Genomic DNA, 20,938 nt, shown 5'->3' with positions numbered 1-20,938 from the left:
GGTAGCCAAATTTATCGACCCAACCCCAATCACTCAATTGGTGTTGCAGACTTTGTTTATCCAAGCAATGTCTGAGCCGGCATCTTTTATCATTTAGTCTTACTGGCATCAGATTTAATTCATGCTGTTGTTGCACAGTCAGCGCATCGTCAGTCATCTGACCAACCCTTCTCCCTCATCCAGACTTGGGACTGGCATGAAACCCCTAGAGGTGTTAAATCCCTGCCTCATCTGCAATTTGAATCCCGAGGATTTACATACCCTCTCCAAAAGGGAGGGCATGTGTAGACACGGCCTCAGGGTCGATCTTCCATGGGTCAATTTCACGTGTCTAGTATGGACATGTGAAATTGATCTCTCAGGGGTTGCAGTCAACCCCTATACTCCTTGAGAGACACGAGGAGCAAAAGAGGTCGGTGGGAGAAACTCTCCCATCAACCTTTCCCTGTATAGACAGACAAATTAGCTGAGCGCAGATATGTTGAATTTAGCTAGACAGTTGGCGTAGCTAGAATTGCATATCTTCAGTCTACTTTCTTAGTGTAGTGTAGACATTGCCTCAGAGTAATTGAAGCTATACACACACACACACACACGAGTTTACTAAATCTTATTTTGTATCGAAATAAATGGTAAACATCTTAAAGTGAGAGAGTACTTTTTTTCCAAATAATGCCTAATGTGTGATCTTGGTGTCTTAAGAGCAAATAACTCACTATCAGAAACACTAGCTTTGATTCTCGTCTATAGCACTAATTTGCTGTGTGACACTAGGCAAGCCTCTTACTTGCCTATAAAATGGAGCTGATAACTCTTGCCCTCATTTAGTGGTTTAATATCTTTGTGCGTACGATTCTAGATAAATCTGAAGTAATATTAAGTCCTGGGGCTGCCATTTTACCCTGGGTTCTCTCTGTCTACTTATTGCCACTTGTGCAATCCCTGCCTTCATATAGGAGAACAAGGCTATCCACCCTCTCTGAAATTATCTTATGATCTTTCCAACCAGCATAAGTTTAAATTAATTTCTTCAGCCCCTGAACTTCATTAGTCCAAGGGAGTGGTGAGCCCCAGAAAGAAGATCTGCTGTAATACCCAAGCACTTGTGCCAAGTCACATAGGCCAGGCTTGTATTGCGTATGTGTTCTAATGACACATTTCAAACAAAGAAGCAAATGGATTAATATTTTGCCCTGATGCATATATGAAGTTGTGTCACTTTGTTCCTCGCGTACCCGTATACTGAGTTTCTGCAGAATTATTATTACGTAGTTTTATTATGGTAGCGCCTATGCCACTGTTTGGCCTGGCTTTGTGTACAATGGGGAAATGCATCGTTTGAAAATACGTGAGCTGGCATGTAGGGCTGACCATGACCAGCTAGTGCATTTATTAAAAGCTGCTAAACTCTATCTGTGCTGGGCGCAAAATCATCTTGAAATTCATGTTAGTCTGTATTTGAAAATGTATGAACTGTTTTCTTGTCTGGACAAAGCCATCGGCCCATACCAAAGACAGAATTTCCTCCACAGATGGTATGAGACTGTGGAATAAACTCCACCCAGAACAAAAATACCATCACAATCAACTCACCACTTTCCCCTCCAAGTGGAAGGTGCCTTTCTTTGGCCCTGTCTTCTCTAGTGTAAATGCATAGCAACAGATACATTCATAATAGTAAAACCGTACCAAAACAAGCCACTCCCCTGCACGTGCTGCTCTCTCTGGGGAGAGAGGAAAGAACAGATAATGCAGGACAGATGTGTAGTCACGCTGCTAATGCACTACAGGAAGAATCTTAGATACTACAGCGATGTGCCTCATACGAAAACCTATATAGAACAGTAACAGAGAGGTAGCCGTGTTAGTCTGTACTCCAACAAAACAAAGCAGCAGAAATTTAGCACTTGAAAGACTAGCAAAATGATTTTCTCTGATGAGGAGCTTTTATGGGAAGTGGGTCTGTCCCGCATAAGCTCATCACTGAATAAATCATTTTATTAGTCTTCAAAGTGCTACATTTCTGCTGCTTTGTTCTATATAGAACAGCTTGGTGCAAAGTGGCGCCCTGTAGAGCTTGTAATATGGCTATAAAACAAATGGACTACCTAAAGGACTTTTGTTCCACCAAATGATTTGCCCTCTGTGTTGATTTGTCCTCTCTCATTTCATTTCTATTATTGTCAGGTTTTTTACATCAGAAATGCAGTCATGAGGCTGAGGATGCAGACAGTGTTACTGGTCGAGCAGGAATTAATCTCACATCATTCTAAGTTTACTTCCTTGCTAGTGTTCTTACGTTCTCCTCTTTTTGTCCTCTTTTTATTGCCTGTCACAGTTAGGCCATGGCAGGGAGCAATGGTAGTATAGTGGGTATGCTGATTACTTGTATCAAACTAGTGTGGTGTGTATATATATTGTGACAGACCACAACCTGCAGGCTGCATGAACTGAACAGAAGGCATGCACATGGGGAACTGGTCAATACCTTCCTATTCCCTAATTAGGCTCACAGCGGGGGCTCGTTAAGGACCAGCTGCAGTCCTTGGCCAACCTGGCACCTGCTGGCTCACTATAAAAGCCTTTCCCTGGAATCCCAACCATGCACACCCTCCTCAGGCAGCATCGACTCCGCTGGCTTGGCCACGTCCGCAGGATGAATAATGGAAGGATTCCAAAAGACATCCTGTATGGTGAGCTAGCGTCTGGCAAAAGACCTCCCGGATGCCCCCAGTTGCGCTACAAAGATGTCTGCAAGAGAGACCTCAGAGAGGTAGACATCGAGCTGGACAACTGGGAAGAACTAGCAGATGACCGCAGCAGATGGAGGCAGGGGTTACACAAGGGCCTTCAGAAGGGCGAGATGAAGATCAGACAGCTAGCAGAGGAGAAGCGAGCGCACAGAAAGCACAATAAGGACTTGCCAGACACCCACTACATCTGCAAGAGATGCAGCAAGGACTGTCACTCTCGTGTGGGTCTTCATAGTCACAACAGACGCTGTAAATGAAGTCCTCAATTGAAACTTTAAAGGGTGCGATCCATAGTCTATGCAGACTGAAGGATGCCTACCTACCAGGCAGAAGGGGAAAACAGCAGAGAAGTACACAAGGAGGAAAAGGCTGGAGGTTGCGGAGAAGAGCGACCAGGTACCAGAGGGAAGTGGCGGGTGAAGTGGCAAAGGGGAAAGCCATTACATTAGAACCAGGTTAAGAACCCCACTAACTGCCCCTCTCTGTTAGAGACCCTGGGCCAGAGCCCAGGTAGTGGGAGGGACTGGACTCCCTCCACCCTTCCCCTGGACGGTTGCGCCAATGGTACCCAGGGGCAGCCCGAACCCTGTAACGGGGGTCTGCTCCACCTTCACTGAGGACTTGCCTGTGGTGAGAATGGCTCAGTAAGCAGAGATCCTTGCCTTTGGAAGGATCCAGGCAGCTAAGGGGCACACACGAAGCCCCCAAGAAACACTGAAAGCCCTGGGGCCTGATGAGGACCCTGTCACTCTGTGTGTGTGTGTGTGTGTGTGTGTGTGTGTGTGTATACACACACTCTCTGTGCTTCTTGTCATGGTCCTAATTTAGTAATGTAAATAAGCTATCTCATTAGAAGAACAATACAGTAAGGTCTCAGAGTATGCGAACTCAGAGTACGCGACCCCACTCTTACACGTCTGACCCTGATTCCTACAGTAAACCCTGCACCTTTCCAGTTGCTCTTAACTTGCTCCCCCTCCCCTGGCTGAACACACCCAGCTCTGCACAGCCTCAGATCTGCACCCCGCACTCCGCTCACCACCAGCGCATAGCTCCTGCTGACCCCCCACCTCTGCTTCTGGCTCTAGCTCACCACCCCTCAGACGTGACTCCAGCTCAACCTCCCTGGTCCAGGTTCAACATCCTGCCAGCTCACCACCCACGCGCAGCTCTGGCTCACCCCACACGCCCAGCTCTGGCTCACCCCACACGCCCATGCTTGGCTCTGGCTCACCACCCCTTGCGCACGGCTCCCAGCTCATCCCCCACCCCACTGCCCTGGTTTAAAATGTCAGTACTGGTTCAAACCCCTCATGTGTGGCTCTGGTTCCATCCTCCCTCCCCAGTTTAAGCCGCACGCACATGGCTCTGGTTCAAGCTGTCTGGCCGTGCCCGGCATAGCTCCAGTTCAACACCCCCCCGGCCCCGGTTCAACCTCCTTCCCACTTAAATCGCCCGTGCACAGCTCCAGTTCAAGCTGCCCGCCCCCTGCTTCAACCCCGCTGCTAGCTCACCACCCATACCCAGCTCGAGTTCCGGCTCAACCCCGGCCCCCCCATGCGGCCCAACTCACCGCCTGAACAGGGCTCCAGCTCACCACCCCTGCGCACAGCCCCGGCTCAACTTCAGCCCTAACCCACCCGAGGCTTAGCGCCCCCCAACCCACCGTCAGACTTAACCCTCCCCAACTGCCCGCCCCCCCAACCCAGGACTTACCTTTCTGCTGCTTCCCTGGCTGCGGAACATGCGTTCTGCTGGGGAAAAAGCCAGACCTCCATTTACGCGAAATCCAGGTTTACGCGAGGACACACGGAACAGAACCCTCGCATACTCTGAGACCTTCCTGTACATCTTTTTTATTTTAATACCTCAGCATAACATTAAATATTTTACAGCTTCCAGTCTTTCTAGCAGTGTAACTTAGATTACACACTAAATACAGACACAGCCTCAGTCCTAGCCTCACTATATTTTGCATCTTGTTGGAGAATAACTGCAGTGTACTCTGAGGGCATTCAACAGGAATCAGTTGTGATATTAAAAGAATGCCTTATCCTCTTTTAATGAAAATGCTTAACTGTATGATTGTAACAAAACAAACCAGCAGTCACGTAGCACTTTAAAGACTAACAAAATAATTTATTAGTCTTTAAAGTTGCTACATGGCTGCTGGTACTTTTCGTTAGAATACGGACTAGCATGACTGCCTCTCTGCTCCTATTCAGCATGTATGATTGTAAATATTTTTAACAACTTCTTTCCTAAAAAGAGGGCTTTTTTTTTGTCGTCATGGTTACTTTGTGCTTCTGTGCTGGTGTTCTGCTGGTGATCTGTTGTAATTTCCTATCACTATTATCGTGGAAATTAGCGTGGGAGCCAGTCCCCCTGATGAGTTTGAGGCTCTACTCAGCTCTGATTTTGTCCCCCATTTTTGCTAAAACCGTCAGTCCATGGAAGTCAATGGCAAAACATCCTTTGAGTTCAGTGGTGCCAGGATTTCACCCTTTGTCTCTTGTCTCCAACCACCACCCTGCTGTGATTCCACTTTACTTTATGTGGTCTTCTTTTATTCACTCACAAGCATCTCATTCCGTTTTTCCCTTGCACTGGACTGCTCACCGTTACCCTGTGTGCCATGTGATCGCCTTTATTCAAAATATACTTCTTTGCAGTCTTTCCAGAAGTCTCCTACATTTCCATATGAGCCAAGTAAAGTAAAAACTAATTGAAGAAGTAATTTAACGAGATGTGCTTTTGTGAAGGCAAGCAGCCTGGAACATTTTTTTTAGTGTGAACTATCCCTTTCCCTTTCATGACATCATATTCCTGTTTCGGGTGATGAAACATTGGAATGTGTTGCCTGGAGAGGTGGTGGATTCTCCATCCCTTGAGGTTTTTAAGTCCCGGCTGGACAAGGTCCTGGCTCGGGTGACTTAGTGGGGGTTGATCCTGCTTGAAGCAGGGGGCTGGACTAGATGACCTCCTGAGGTCCCTTCCAGCCCTGTGATTCTGTGTGATTCTGTTTCAACATTATTTTATTTCTAACGTAGGTTGTAAGATTCTTACAGCAGCAACCTTGTTTTTATTCTTTCTATAGAGGTCCGTGCACTCCTATACCATTGTAAGCAAGTTATATTTAATCAGATTGTCTAGACCATCATCCTGTCTCTACACAATTTTTTCTAATATTTATTAGAGCCACATCGTGCCTACTGCTACAACAATTAAAGAAAGTAGTGGTGAATGGTAACTGCTAAGAATATCGTGTATGTGTCATTTACCGTAGGGCTCGACATTCGCAAGAGTTATATGTTCAGAACCCTTGTGAATGTTGATTTTTGCAAATGGTGGGGGGCTCGGAGCCCCAGGAAGCAGTAGCTGCCACCACTCCTCGCCCGGGGCTCCAGGGAAGCAGCAGCTGCTGGAGCTCCCCGCCTGAGGCCCTGGGGAAGCGGTGGCTGCCAGCATTTTTGCCCCAGGGAAGTGGCGGCTGCTGCTGCTCCTGGCCCAGGCCCCAGGGAAGCGAGGCCACTTGTGAATAATTGAATTTGCGAATGTGGCACTCGCGAATGTTGTGATCTTGCTGTATTTATCCTGACTCAAACCACCAAACATTCCATACACGTTTGAAGAAAGAAATGCCACATTTTCAAATATTTATAGAACCCCCAAATGTAGATTCCATGAGTATTGCCTGCCCCTCATTCTGAAGATTTAAATGAGACCTGCCCACAGCTGATTAAATTCCATTTCCAATATGTCCCACTAATAGAGGATCTCAATTTCTATAGTAAGCTGAGTTTCTCTAGCCATATGGTGTATTTATATACAGTAGTGTTGTGACTGACATGTGTTGGAGTTCAGTTTTTCAATTTTATCATGTTTGATATTGAGCAGTGATCAATGAGAACTGTCCTAATGCTGTGCTGAGACCATCTTTTTGTGTTTTGAAGGAAAATGTGAGGTATCCATTTTACATTTTCTTATCTTTAGCCAGTAACATTTTACTGTTTTACATCAACTCTTCTGTGTCTGTCTTTTTGTCTGGCAGAGTCATCAGCAAAGTGGTGTCGGCCCCAGAGGCTAAACCATCTACTCCTGTGAATCGGCCTAAAACTCCACCACCCGTGCCATCACCAGTACCAGCTCCTGTCCATGTGACCCCTCCTCCTGCTCCTTTGCCGCCTCCTCCACAAGCTACCATCTCGCCGGCTCTAATTCCACCACCTTCTCCTGCAGTCTCTGTGGCAGGAGGCTCCAAAGCACCAGTCAGAAGTGTGGTGACAGAGACTGTCAGTACCTACGTGGTATGTCTGTCTAAATGCTAATGAGCTAAATATTTCAAGAATTCTTTTTCATGATGAATTCATTTTCAAAGTGAAAGTGTTATGCCAATACAGTAACATATATCAGCCACATGTATACAGCCCCTTCTCTATCTGCACCTATTTTAAGGAGTTGCTAGCTTATACAAAGATTCTTGGCCTGAAAATTCTTACGCATATTCTTAGCCAGAGGTCATGTTTCTTCTGGAAAGTCTAGTATAGTTCCATTTGGGTATTTTCTAGTTATTTGAGCATGAACTTTCTTCTCAGTGAGAGCAACGAAGTGTCCTGAGGCATCTTATAGACTAACAGAAAAGTTTTGAGCCTGGGCTTTCGTGAGCACAGACTCACTTCATCAGATGCTGGTCTTGGAAATCTGCAGGGCCAGGTATAAATAAGCCAGAGCAAGGGTGGGGATAACAAGGTTAGCTCAGTCAGCAAGGTTGAGGCTTACTACCAGCAGTTGATCTGGAGGTATGAACACCAAGGGAGGGGAAGCTGCTTCTGTATTTAGCCAGCCAGTCGCAGTCTTTGTTTAAGCCAGAGCTGAGGGCGTCGAATCTGCAGATGAATTGTAGCTCAGAAATTTCTCTTTGGAGTCTGGTCCTGAAATTTCTTTGCTGTAGGATAGCTACTTTTAAGTCTGCTACTGTGTGGCCTGGGAGATTGAAGTGCTCTCCTACGGGTTTTTGTATATTGCCATTTCTGATGTCTGATTTGTGTGTGTTTATTCTTTTATGTAGAGACTGTCCAGTTTGTCCAATGTATATAGCAGAGGGGCATTGCTGGCACATGATGGCATAAATTATATTGGTAGATGTGCAGCTGAATGAACCCACGATGGTGTGGCTGATCTGCTTAGGTCCTGTAATGGTGTTGCTGGTGTAGATATGTGGGCAGAGCTGGCAACGAGGTTTGTTGCATGGATGGGTCCCTGAGTTAGAGTGACTGTGGTCCGGTGTATAGTTGCTGGTTAGGATTTGCTTCAGGTTGGCAGGTTGTCTGTGGCTTAAACAAAGACTGCGAATGGCTGGCTAAATACAGAAGCAGCTTCCCCTCCCTTGGTGTTCACACCTCCAGATCAACTGCTGGTAGTAAGCCTCACCCTTGCTGACTGAGCTAACCTTGTTATCCCCACGCTTGCTCTGGCTTATTTATACCTGGCCCTGCAGATTTCCAAGACCAGCATCTGATGAAGTGAGTCTGCTCACGAAAGCTCATGCTCAAAACTTTTCTGTTAGTCTATAAGGTGCCACAGGTCCCTTCGTTGCTGTTACAGATCCAGACTAACATGGCTATCCCTCCGATACTTCTCAGTGAGATCTCTCCAGTCCTTTTTAATGATTGCTGTGGCTCTAGTCTTCAATGAGGAAAAGAATCTCTCTTGTAGCAGAAGTTAGGGTTAGCAGTAATTTCCATTAAGCACAGTAAACCCTCAAAATATGTGGCTTCAAGGTGGAGGCCAGCTGGGTGGCCCCCAGCCAGCAGAGCCAGCCTCAGGGCCCCCATCTGAGGGCAGGTGTCCCCCGCTACCATATGGCTAGTAAGTGGCTGGGCTCCCAGCCCTCAGCAGCAGCCCTTGTTTCCCCTTTCCTTGCTGCTTGTGGGACCCGCCAGTGCAGGGGATCTGGGAACCTGGCTGCTGCTTGTTTCCCACCTTTCCTGGGCTTGCAGAACCCAGGAAACTGCTCAGTCATGAGCTGGTCAGTTTGCCAGGTCCCACAAGCGGCAGGGAGAGTGGAACTAGGCTTCCCCTTGGTTCCCAGGTCCTTGCCACTTTGGGAGCCAGGAACTGAACAACCCTAGTGGGCTGGTGAGCTTCCAGGCTCCTGCACTCCCAGGGGAGTCAGGAACCAGGCAGCAGCCTGGTTCCTGGCTCCCCTCAACATGCGCAAAAAATTAGAGTTACATGGAGGTTGCAGGAATGCAGTCCCTGCATAACTCAAGGATTTACTGTACTACTTTACACATTTGTATCAGTGTGCCCAGCTTGCAGATACTTGTGCAACTCTGGAGCTCTACACACAGACTGTAGACATTCCATCATGTGCTGTGATCTTGCCATACCTCAGTTAGTGTGAAAATTTGTCTTCTTTGAAATGGTCCCATTACTTAAGAACACTACTTGATGCTCAAAACCCACCGTCAAGAAAGAATGTTAAAAAACTTACCCACACGAAAAAGAGAGAAACAGAGCAGAAGCTGGGATGTGTAGAAGATTTATTAGGGAAACAAAAGGACACGAGGAAAAAGCTATGGCCAGCATTGCTAAAGGCATTAAGGGCTTGTTCAAGTACAGTAAATCCCCGCTTTACACATCTTCACGGTGCATGAAACTCGCTTTAACACAGGTTTCATGCAACATGAAGCCTCTGGGCTGTCAGCCTCGTAGCTTCCCGCAGCAGCTGCAGCTAGGTAGGCTAAGAGCCTCTTCTCCCTGCCTTCCTAGAGCAGCACTAGGCGCCACTCTGGGAAGGTAGGGGGAAGACATTTAGCTTGTCTAGCTGCCTGCTGTTGTGGGCATCCAGGCAGGCTAAAACCCTCTTCCCAGAGCGGTACTGCTGTCAAGTTGAGAGTGGCGCTGCTCTGGAAAGGTAGGGAGAAGGGTTTTAGCTCCGCTAGCTGCCCATTGCTGCATGCAGCTAGGGGGTCTAAACCCTACTCCCCCCCCTTCCCCCAGCTCAGCCTTTCGCAACCCCAGCTCACCCCCCCCCACACACACACACTGGGGGCTCCAGCTCCAATCAGCGCATGGGTGTCAGGCTCCAGCCCCCTTCCCTCCCATGCACACATGGGGCTCGGCTCTTACCTCATGCCCAACACCCCCACAGACCCAGCTCCAACTCCCCGGCCGGCTCAACACCCCATCCAAACCCCCGTGCCCCAGCTCCAACCCCACCACTCCATCCCCCGGCCCCACCCGCAGCCCTAACCCACCCCAGGCTTAACCCCACTCCCCGCCTCCCACACTCCAACCCAGTGCCCAAGCCCCACTACTTACGCGAAATTCACAACCCTCGTGTATCTTGGGGAATTACTGTATAGTCAAAACAAAAACAAATCCTAACCATGGTAAGGGTCCATTACTAAATGGAAAGGGGAGAATTGTAAATAATAATGCAGAAGAGGCAGAGGTTTTTCAGTAAATATTGTTCTTTGGGGGAAAGCTTGATGATGTAATTGTATTCAATGATGAAACACTTTCCATTCCAACAGTAACTGAGGAGGATGTTTAAACAGAGCTACTGAGACTGAATATTTTTATATCAGCAGATCCAGATAACTCTAAAATTAAATAATTAAAAACTGACCAGAGAGCCAGACTAGACTGTTAAATGTTGTTTTTCAGTAAGTCTAGGAACACCAGGGAAATTCCAGAGATTGTAACAAAGCTAATGTTGCGTCAGTATTAAATGGTATAACCTGGGATGTTATGGGCCTGACAGCCTGACATTGATCCCAGACAAAATAATGGAACAGCTGACATGTGGCTCAGTTTCATAAAGAAGTAAAGGAGGGTAATATTAGTAATACCAGTCAACGTAGGCTTGTGGGAGATAGTTCCTGTTAAACTAATGTGATATCTATCTTGATGAGATTACAAACTTGGCTGGTAATGGCAATAGTTCTAATGTAACATACCTAGACTTCTGTTTGGCATTTGACTTAGTACTGCATGACATTTTGATTAGGGAACTAAAACGATGCAAAATCAATACGGCACACATTAAATGGATTTGAGACTGGCTAATTGATAGCTCTCAAAATGTAACTGTAAATAGAGAATTGTAGGTTGAGTGTATTACTAGTGGGGTCCTGCAGCAACAGGTTTGTGGCTATGCGCTGCTGATCGCTTTTATTAATGACCCGGAAGAAAACATAAAATCACTACTAACAAAGCTTGTGAATGAGACAGATTGGGGGAGTTGTAAATAATAAAGAGGACAAATTACTGATACCGTGTGAAGTAGATCACATGATAAGTCAGAGAAAAGCAAGCAATATGTATTTTAATACATTCAATTGTAGAGCCGTGTATCTAGGAATAAAGAATGTAAGTTAATCTTACATGATGAAAAGAAACAGTGGCTTTGAAAAGAACTTGGGATCATGGTGAATAATCAGCTGAATTTAAACAGCCAGTATAATGCAGTGACTAAAGACCTGATGTGACCCTTGGATGTATAAAAGGGATTATCAGGTAGGAGCAGCGAATTATAGTCTACCTGTATTAGGCTACTGAAATACTATGTCCAGTTTAATAGCATCCACAGTACAAGAAAGATATTGAGAGGGTTCAGAGAAGAGCAGTGAGAATGATTAAAGGATAAGAACACATGCGTTCTAGCACAAGACTCAAGGGGAGCCATCTGATCAACTAAAAAAGAGAAGGTTGAGGTCTGACTTGGTCACAGCTTATAGGTACAGAGAGAGAGCCAGCTTTTATTTTATTTTTTATATTTCTATTTATATTATATTTTATTTTGTTAGTCTTTAAAGTGCTACATGACTGCTTTTTAGTTGATAAGTACCTACAGCAATATGATAGCTGAGGACTTCTCAACCTAGCAGACAAAAGTATAACAGGATCCAGTGGATGGGGCTTAATGATAGACAAATTCAGACAGGAAATAATGTATAAATTATTAACAGTGTAAGTATTTAATGTTTGGAATAACTTACCAAAGGTATTGGTGTTTTCTCCATTATTGGCAATTTTTAAATCAAGATTAGATGGTTTTCTAAAAGGTGTGCCCTAGTTCAGTCAGAAATTGATTCAAAGACATTTTATGGCCTGTATGATACAGGCCGTCAGACTAGGTCATTGCAATAGTGATTCATATATGAAAACAGGGAACTCCCCTAATTAAACATCTACAGAAAAATTATTGCTTATCTTGGAAGGTCCATGCTAATTTTGCCGGGCATTTTATTGCCATGGTGGGTCAAGCCGGGTTGTAATTAGTTGCAGTGTGCACTCCCATAGTCCATAGATTGATTGATTGTTTGCAAATGACTGACCGTGTGTGATTCTTTATTAGATTTGATTCCTTCTGAGAAAATATTTTGTGACCCTAACATCCAAAAGTGCAGTCAGTTTACTTGAGGAGCACACATTTTTTCACCAAGAGGAAATGACTTTACAATCAAAGATCATTAAAACCAAATTCTGTTGTGTTAGCATTGCGTAGTCTCTTTTCCTATCTGTAGAATAGTGACCTGAATCATAGTAAGTGGGCCAGTTGTAAAGGGCACAAGAACGAACTATTCCACTGCATAGAAAAGATAGGAACTATGGCAAAAGAGCACCCAGGCCTAACTTGGAGATCTTGAATGATCTAAAAATCAAAAAGGAGTCCTACAAAAAGTGGAAACTAGGTCATTTTACAAAGGATGAATATAAACAAATAACACAAGTCAGGGGCAAAATGAGAAAGGTAAAGAACACGAAATGACCTCAGACTAACTATAGACATAACGGGTAACAAGAAAACTTACTACAAATGTATTAAAAGCAAGAGGAAGACCAAGGACAAGGAAGGATCATTAGTCAATAAAAAGGGGAAAACAGTAAGGCTGCGTCTATGTTATTCCTGAAGATTTCTTCTGGGAGAACTTTTTTTGAAAGAGCACATCCACACACAAAAAAAGCGGAAGAGGGCTGATCCAGGAGCAGAAGCAGGCTTCCAGAAGAAGAACCACATTCTTTCAATTTCAAAAGAGGACATTTTGTGTGTGGACGATCCGCATGTTCTTTTGAAAACGGGCCTGATTTTCCAAAAGAACTTGCTAGCCAAACAGAAAATGAGGAAATGGCAGAGGTGCTGAACGACTTCTTTGTTTCAGTTTTCACCAGGAAGGTCGGTGGTGATCAGGTGTTTAGCATAGTGAATGCTGAAGAAAATGAGGTAGATTCAGAAGTTAAAACAGGAAAAGAAAAAATTAAACATTACTTAGAAAAGTTAGATGTCTTCAAGTCACCAGGACTGATAAAGTACATCCAGGAATACTCAAAGAACAGATTGAGGAGGTATCTGAGCCATTAGTTACCATATTTGAAATGTCATGGGAAAACAGAAGAAATTCCAGAAGGCTGGACAAGGGCAAATGTAGTGCCCATCGATAAAAAGGGAATTAAGGACAACCCAGTGTGACAAAGCTCCTCTTCTAACTTTGTGGGTCCCACACTTTTTGGTTGATTATTTGCCTCAAAGGCTCACAGCAGCCCTCAAGTTAGACAACAGCTAGCTATCTTGGTGAGCTACTCTCACCATTGGCCAGCATAGGGAAAAGAGAGGAAACCAAGCTCCATAGTTTCTGCTCCCCCTCCAAGTGATTCAGTCCTGACAAAACCCCTTCACCAAATCAGTCCTTCTACTCCCCTGGACAGAGAATGGGGGAGCCCAGGCCCACCCTCTACTCTGGGCTATAGCTCAGGGGCCCTGTGATATTTGCTGCCTACAGTCTGTCTCAAATTTCAGTTGCTTGATGGTGATAGTTCCCTGGGTCACTTCCCAACAGTGATCCCCAGCACCCTCTTTACCATAGGTCCTTCCCTTTAATTCCTGCTTGTGCTTGTGCTTGTGCTTGTGCTTGTGCTTGTGCTTGTGCTTGTGCTTCTCAGATTCTCCACAGCTCCTTATCTCCTCCACTTCTCACCCCACACTGAGCCAGCAGATGAGAAGCTTTTTTATAACCTGTCGCAGCTGGTTCTTTATTGGATCCCGCTGTCCTTATTAGCCTGGCTTCCTAATTGGACCCAGGTGTTCTAATTGGCCTGATTGCCGTGATTGACTCTACAAGGTTCTAGCTGGTTCTGGATTACCCTTGCTAGTTTACTATGGGAATTGGGACCTATTTAGTCTAGAGCTAATATATCTCCCTTCAGTCACTCTCTTGTAAGCCCCGTAATTATTTGTTTCCCAGGGTCAATGGATTCTCTCCATAGGCTGCGGGGAATCTTTTAGCTGTGGATGAGTGTCGCAATAGGATCACTCTTCTTTAGCCCTTGGCTTGACTGTGTCACACCAGGAAACTACAGATCAGTCAGCTTAACTTCTACATCAGGAAAGCTGATTCAGAAAATAATTAGGAAACCATTTGCAAATATCTGGAATACAATAAGGTGACAAATAGCAGTCAGTGTGGATTTGTGAAGAGTAAATCATGTCAGAGCAACCTGATGGTTTTCTTTGATAGGATAACAAGCCTTGTGGATAAGACAAAAGTGGTAGATATGATATTCCTAGACTTCAGTAAAGCATTTGATACAGTCTTGCCTGATCTTCTTATAAATAAATTGGGGAAATACAACCTAGATGGGGTTACCATAAGGTGGGTGCATAACTGATTGGATAATTGTTCCAAGAGCAGTTACCAATCATTTGCAGTAGTGCTGGAAGGGCATAAAAAGTGGGGTTCTGCAGGGATCAGTTTGTGGACTCATTCTGTTCAATATCCTCAATAGTTTAGGTGATGGCAGAAGGTTATGCTTATAAGGTTTTAATCAAAACAAACCAGCAGTCATGAAGCACTTTAAAGACTAATGTCTTTGTAAACTTATAAAGTTTGTGGGTGAGATCAAACTGGAAGGGGGTTGCAAGGTCTTTGGAGGATAGGATTATAAATTGAAATGATCTGGGCAAACTGGAGCAATGGTCTGAGGCAAATAGGATGAAGTTAAATAAGGAGAAATGCAAAGTACTCTCCTCAGGGAGAAGCAATCAGTTTCACATATACAAAATGGGAAGCGACTGTCTAGGAAGGAGTACTGCAGAAAGAGATTTAGGGGTCATAGTGGACCACAAATGAAATATGAGTCAACAATTGGACACTGTTGCAAAAAAAAAAAAAGACAAAACAAATATCATTCTGGGAAGTATTAACAGAAATGTTGCAACCGTGATACAAGAAGTAATTCATCCTCTCTAATCTGCTCTGATTAGGCTTCAGCTGGAGCACTGTGTCCAGTTCTGGGTACCACATTTCAGGAATGATGTGGAGAAATTAGAGAAGGCCCAGAGAAGAGCAACAAAAATGATTAAAGGTCTAGAATACATAACCTTTAAGAATGGAATAATTGGGTTTGTTTAGTCTAGAAAAAAAAGACTGAAAGAACACATGGTAACAATACAAGACCTATTTAATTAAACAATTTTGAAATTTAAAAATTCTGTTGTGGTTCAAACTGGTAATCATTCCCCCCAAAAACAGAGAAATCCCATCAAAAGGCATTGAATGTGATGAATTTAGTAAGCAATTGCTTAGTATTGTAAATGATCTGCCACCCTCATTGCATTTACCCTTTAGTAAATTATACTGTGACATCAATGTCATAAGGGAATGGAAAGTTACTCAGTAACAACTTTTTTATATCCTTGATCTTATCAACTAGTGGAGTTTGGCTAATAAGTAATAAGAGTGATATATGCGCATTGCACTGTATTTATTGCATGCATGTAAGACTAATATCCTACCCATAAGCAGTGTAAATTTAAAAAAATAGTCTTCAGATCATTGCAAGGGTATCAATAGCTAAGGATTTGGTACTGTTGCACCATGGTGATTGCTATCGATGAATGAATATTTTCTTGAGTCAAAGTGGTTTAACTGGCTTTACTAGTTGATTGAGTAGAGTGCAACAATGTTCATTTTTACCATCTAAATCCAGCATAGTAAAATTAATCAGATTGGTTATGCCAAGCGCTTGCGATTTGAGTATCCTTAGGTATATTTTCCAAGAGTAGAGTGAACATTGGATAGCTTTGCCTGGTAAGAAGTGTAACGTTACGAAAATTAGTTCTTTGCTTACTTGACGTTAAAAAGAAACAACTGTTTTTTTCCCTTTTTATACCAGATCCGAGATGAATGGGGTAACCAGATCTGGATCTGTCCTGGCTGCAACAAACCTGATGATGGCAGTCCAATGATAGGCTGTGATGACTGTGATGATTGGTATCACTGGTAAGTTATTTTAATCTCCTCTTCTGTGCCATTCTTTCACACGTTGCTGCTGTCTTAGAAACCACCTGGTTATTCCCAAAACCTAAAGTAGTATTTGGGCAGTTCCTTTTAATTTAAACAAGTAATTTAGAAGGTTTTGCTTTTATCTTTTTTCACTTTGGAAGTTTGTAAAAGTAAATTATAAGGGTATCTGGGCTTCTCCTTTGTTTCCATTAGAACTCATGGGAGAATGTTCTGCTAAAACCAATAATAATAGTTCTTTAACTTCACGAAACAAAAAGCTGTCATGTAGCACATTAAAGACTAACAAAATAATGTATTAGGTGATGAGCTTTCATGGGGCAGACCAACTTATTCCTTCCTACCTGACTATTACCAGATCTGAAGAAGTGGGTTCGCCCTACAAAAGCTCATCACCTAATACATGATTTTGTTAGTCTTTAAAAGTGCTACAGGACTGCTTTTGTGTTTTGTGAAGATACAGACTAACACAGCTACCTCTCTGTAACAGTTTTGTAACTGTTAAATCAGATATTTCTACCTACTCCAAAAACAACATGACTATAAACACCATGAACGTAGCTATAATATTTTAAGTTATAGGCTCATATGAAAAAGAACACATTTTGAAATACATTCTCTTCTTTGTTAAAAGAGTGAATCTCTTTATAGGTATTTTTTCAAGTCAGCTGAACAAAATCAAAAGGCCTTCCACAAATGATTTAAATGATGTGGCATTATTTTAAATGTGGCCTATTACACCCAAAAACAATAGACTTCTTATACTATTTTACAAAAAAATAAAATCTTATCTAAATGGTGGTGTTAGTGTTGCGTTGTTTCAAAACGAAAAGGTTTATGTTTCCAAGCTGTGGTGTTTGCAGTTAAAAAATTTAGTCAGGTTGTTTCCCATCAGAAGAGTTCACCATGTTTGGATAAGAAAAAAAAAGTAGCGTGTTGATTTACTGAGACCTTGTGGGCTTTTTTTGTCAAATGTATAGGCCTTGTGTTGGAATTACGGCTGCCCCACCAGAAGAAATGCAATGGTTCTGCTCTAAGTGTGCCAGCAAAAAGAAAGATAAAAAACATAAGAAACGGAAGCACAGAGCACACTGATGTTTTCGCGGTGGATTTAAATCATACGGTCACTTCAGCGCTTCTGTCCTGGCTCCTCAGTAGACAGATTGATTGTGTTTCTGCCTCATCATCCATCATCAGGTTTTATGGAGTATGACTCTTGAATGAATCAGGAACAGATATACACTGCCCGTTCTTGACTGTTGATTTTTCCAACTGTGTGGGTCCCAGTGGTTCAGATTTGACAATGGTCTGTCACTGGCTTTCGCTTACTAAAGGATACTCAAATAGCATAATATAAGGGTTAAACAGTTAACAATACAGCTCACACTCTTGTATAGTGACAGCAGCAATGACAAATGTTGTACAATAAATACATATGCCGCCTCTGTCCTTTTTGATTTGTTTTATTCTCTCCTGAGCCTTTGCATTAAGGTGTTAAAAGAGGACAGACATGTACATTGGAGAAATTGTAATCTAAGGAGACTGATTGGAATGATTTCTGTAGTCAGAACACAGTTTTCAACCTCCATCCCTGCATAACCAGAAAATCATACCATCGAAACAACAACAAAAAAAAAAAAAAGTGGCTGGTAAATATTTTTGTGATAAGAATGTATGAAGCTTTTTTCCTTGATTTTTAAAACTAACATAAAATAAACATGTTCAAGCTTTTGTGAAATATCTTCTATTTTTAAAAGAAGGTTTCTATTGTGTCCGGTTGTTCTTTTTTTCTTCCATGTGAATTGTTTTCAGTGGACCTGTAATATACTTTATACTTTTTGTTTTTAGTCATTGTCATGTACCTTTTCATTGCTTGTACATTTCATTAGCGTGTAAGAACACTTCTCATTAAAATACTTTCTCTCATGTAAATACCTGATATTTATAAAGTTCCTTTTTTATTTTTTAATTTTTTTTTTAGGTTTATGTGTTGAGGGGGGGTTCGGGGGGTTGAGAGTCGAACCCTAGCAGGTATGAAAATTCTGTGTGATTTAAGTCCATTATTGTGGGATTAAAGAATTATGACAGAGCCACCCTAAAAAGAGCTTTCCAGGTGGCCCACAAATGAAACCAACCAGCCTGTGTTCTGCTTATGGTCCTGATTCAGGAAAGTACATAAGGACGTAACTCTAAGAAACGAGTAATCCCAGTAAGTGTTCTTTGCTTAGGTGCTGAAGTGCCTTTCTGAATCTGGACTTAAGGCAGTAGGCTCTAGCAGTTTTAATGGTAGCAAATGAGTTTTAAATTTGTATCTGGAGCTGATCCTTTTATTAGCAAGTGGTTGTGTGTTTGTCAAAACGACAGCACTCGCGTCTAGGAAAAAGAAGTGTCATTCGCATTCCGTAAAGACTAGAAAACATACTATGCTGTTTTGTGTTTGTTGTGCTGTTTTATTTTAGTGTATCTTTTAATTAGTAGTACCTTGCAAAGACAAAGTATGCAATGGAAATATATGTTTTAGTCCCCATTTTAAACAAACGAAAAGTGCTCTAGAATGCCATGAAACTGTGACAGTATTATATATTTTAGTACAGTGCATCTGTGAGATAAATCAATTATAATATAGCATGAAATTTGAAGTATCATGACCTACGTTTCAAAAGCTGAAGGGAGCAGAGCCTTTATGATTTAATTTTGGGGTGCTCCGATTTTGGACTGAATAAAGATAAGCATCTTGAATTTTAGAATGCAAACATTTAACCTGTTGCACAGATACTACGAATTACTGTTTTTAAATGCCATCTGAATTGATATTAATGAGATTGACGTTTTTAAAATATCTTGTCTAGTTGAAGAAATTAGGTTTTCCTGATATGATTGTTAAATTGCAAATCAGTGGAGATATGGATGAAATCAGTTTATTAAAGTGCACTGTTTGTTACCTTCTTTGTTCAATGCCACCTCATTTATATTCTTTGCCAACTAATTACCAATCAACTCACTAGCCAAGAACGTCTTGGTTTTAATTTCTTGTTTCAGATCATTTGATGTTTTAAAACTTAACGATTGTTTTTCCTGTATCACAGACTCACACCAAACATACTGTCATTGGTCCTCTTTGCTTTGGTTGCACAATAAAGAATTTAGCTTTTGCTAATTGGTTTATCAGTTCCCCCTGTGTTCAGTGAATCAGAACTTCTCACATTTAAATGCTTAAATTATGCAACAGATACATATGGAAATGTCTCACATTTGCCACATCTACTGCATTTCAGGAATTTGCGTGTGTGTCCATTGCTGTTTCAGGGTAGTTTTCCTAAACTCACTTCTTTCTTTTATAAATGATCTTTGCAGTAATAATGCCAAAGAATCTTTACCAGGTGGTCTGACTGGCTCATGGGATTAGGATAAGGAGATGAAGTCTATCACCAGTTTGAATCTAGTCAGGGACAAGAGAGATGAAGAGCCTGATTTTTCTTTTGCTTGCTCTGGGATAAATCAAAAGTCAAGGGCATTAGTACTGATTGTAAAAGAAAAATCAAGACCCAAAAGGCCTACCCTTAGACTGCTGGTGAGTGGCCTGTAGCCAGTGTTCCAGCTATTTTTTTCCCATCCATTAGCAGAATAAATTTTAAGTGCACTGAGACGTATGGATGTGCACCACCAGTAGAAACACATGCTGTCGGATGTGGGCAGCACTCTGCTAATCTCTCCTGGACAGCCACCCACGCACTCAGTTTACGAGGAACACTGCCTGTAATCAGGCCTTCACGGGTCATAGCTGAGAATACCAAGTTCAGGACAAGCTACGGTGAAAAAGGCAGACACACCCCAAACAGGTAACTGGTCTTCTCTAAGATATACCAAACCAGCAACAGAAGAAAACTGCTTTCTCATCACAGTGACTAACAAGAGGTCAGAAATGCAGCCTCCTTAGGCATTCTGCTCTGTGTCACCACAAGCGTACTGAGCTTAATGAGTGGCTATTTAAAACCACGTTCATCAAACCAAAATTGTTTTGGTCCCAAAGGATCAGTATGTCCCAGATCAATATATAATTCAGATCTTACCCAATAATTACGTTGTTGCTGTTTCTTTAGTATCTAATATCTAAAGGTTTATCTATAAAGAGAAAAGTGAAGAGTACAAATTGGTTAAAGGAGTCAAAGTCCTGGTAGCCATGATGGAATAAATTGGTTTATTAAGTCTCTGGTTGCTTCCAAATCACTGGAAGGTCCTTAATCCCTTGGTTAGAATCCTGCCTTTAGTACAAGTTCATAATGCAGAGGTCTGGGCAGGAAAGAGGCAAAATGGTCATCTTTTGTAACTTCTGTCATGCAAAGAGGAACTGATTGTCCCAAACAAAGTCCTCAGCAAGTCTAGTGGAAGATTTCAGGTAAAAGTTGGATTTTGGAGTCATGTGGTGAAGTCAAATGTCCGTGCTTCTGCATAGTCACAGTAGAAGACATCCTCGATATCCCGGACAGCATTCACAGCAAAGTTGATTCAGGGTAAGTTGGGCATCTTCCTTTGGGAGTTAAATGTTCTTTTGATGGGCCACTCAACTTGAATAGTCCTTTTATGAAGTGCAGGCTAAATACCATCTGGGCATTATTACAAGAGCCAACATACTTGAAATTCAGGTATCAAGCCAATACCCCTAACTTCAAATAAAAAAAACATTTGTGCATGCGAATGGCATAATCCTGTTCAACAAATCATGAACTTTCCATTGACACCTTCCTTGACATTCTTTTGTAAGATTTATTGCAATTCTGTAACAGTGGTAGCAAGAATAATCTGTGTGGTCATGTTCAGGCTGGGTTGATTTTTAAATAAAGGCAATTTAAATCACCAAAAGAAATAGCTGATGTA

General features: G+C 42.6%; 1 protein-coding gene across 1 annotated transcript in view; it reads left to right on the top strand.

Moving 5' to 3' along the window:
* TAF3 (TATA-box binding protein associated factor 3) overlaps positions 1-17,995 on the top strand; it is a 174,367-nt gene extending 156,372 nt beyond the window's left edge. Inside the window, exons 5-7 of the mRNA XM_075018174.1 lie at positions 6,805-7,060; positions 15,936-16,042; positions 17,044-17,995. Of these exons, the coding sequence (XP_074874275.1) occupies positions 6,805-7,060; positions 15,936-16,042; positions 17,044-17,158 (478 nt within the window). The 3' untranslated portion in view covers positions 17,159-17,995. The remainder of the gene's footprint in view (positions 1-6,804; positions 7,061-15,935; positions 16,043-17,043) is intronic.
* The last annotated feature ends 2,943 nt before the right edge of the window (positions 17,996-20,938 follow it).

This window comes from Carettochelys insculpta, chromosome 1 (genome assembly GCF_033958435.1).
Source record: "Carettochelys insculpta isolate YL-2023 chromosome 1, ASM3395843v1, whole genome shotgun sequence".
In the NCBI taxonomy this organism is placed as follows: domain Eukaryota; kingdom Metazoa; phylum Chordata; order Testudines; family Carettochelyidae; genus Carettochelys; species Carettochelys insculpta.
This window is presented reverse-complemented; position numbering and strand designations above follow the sequence as displayed.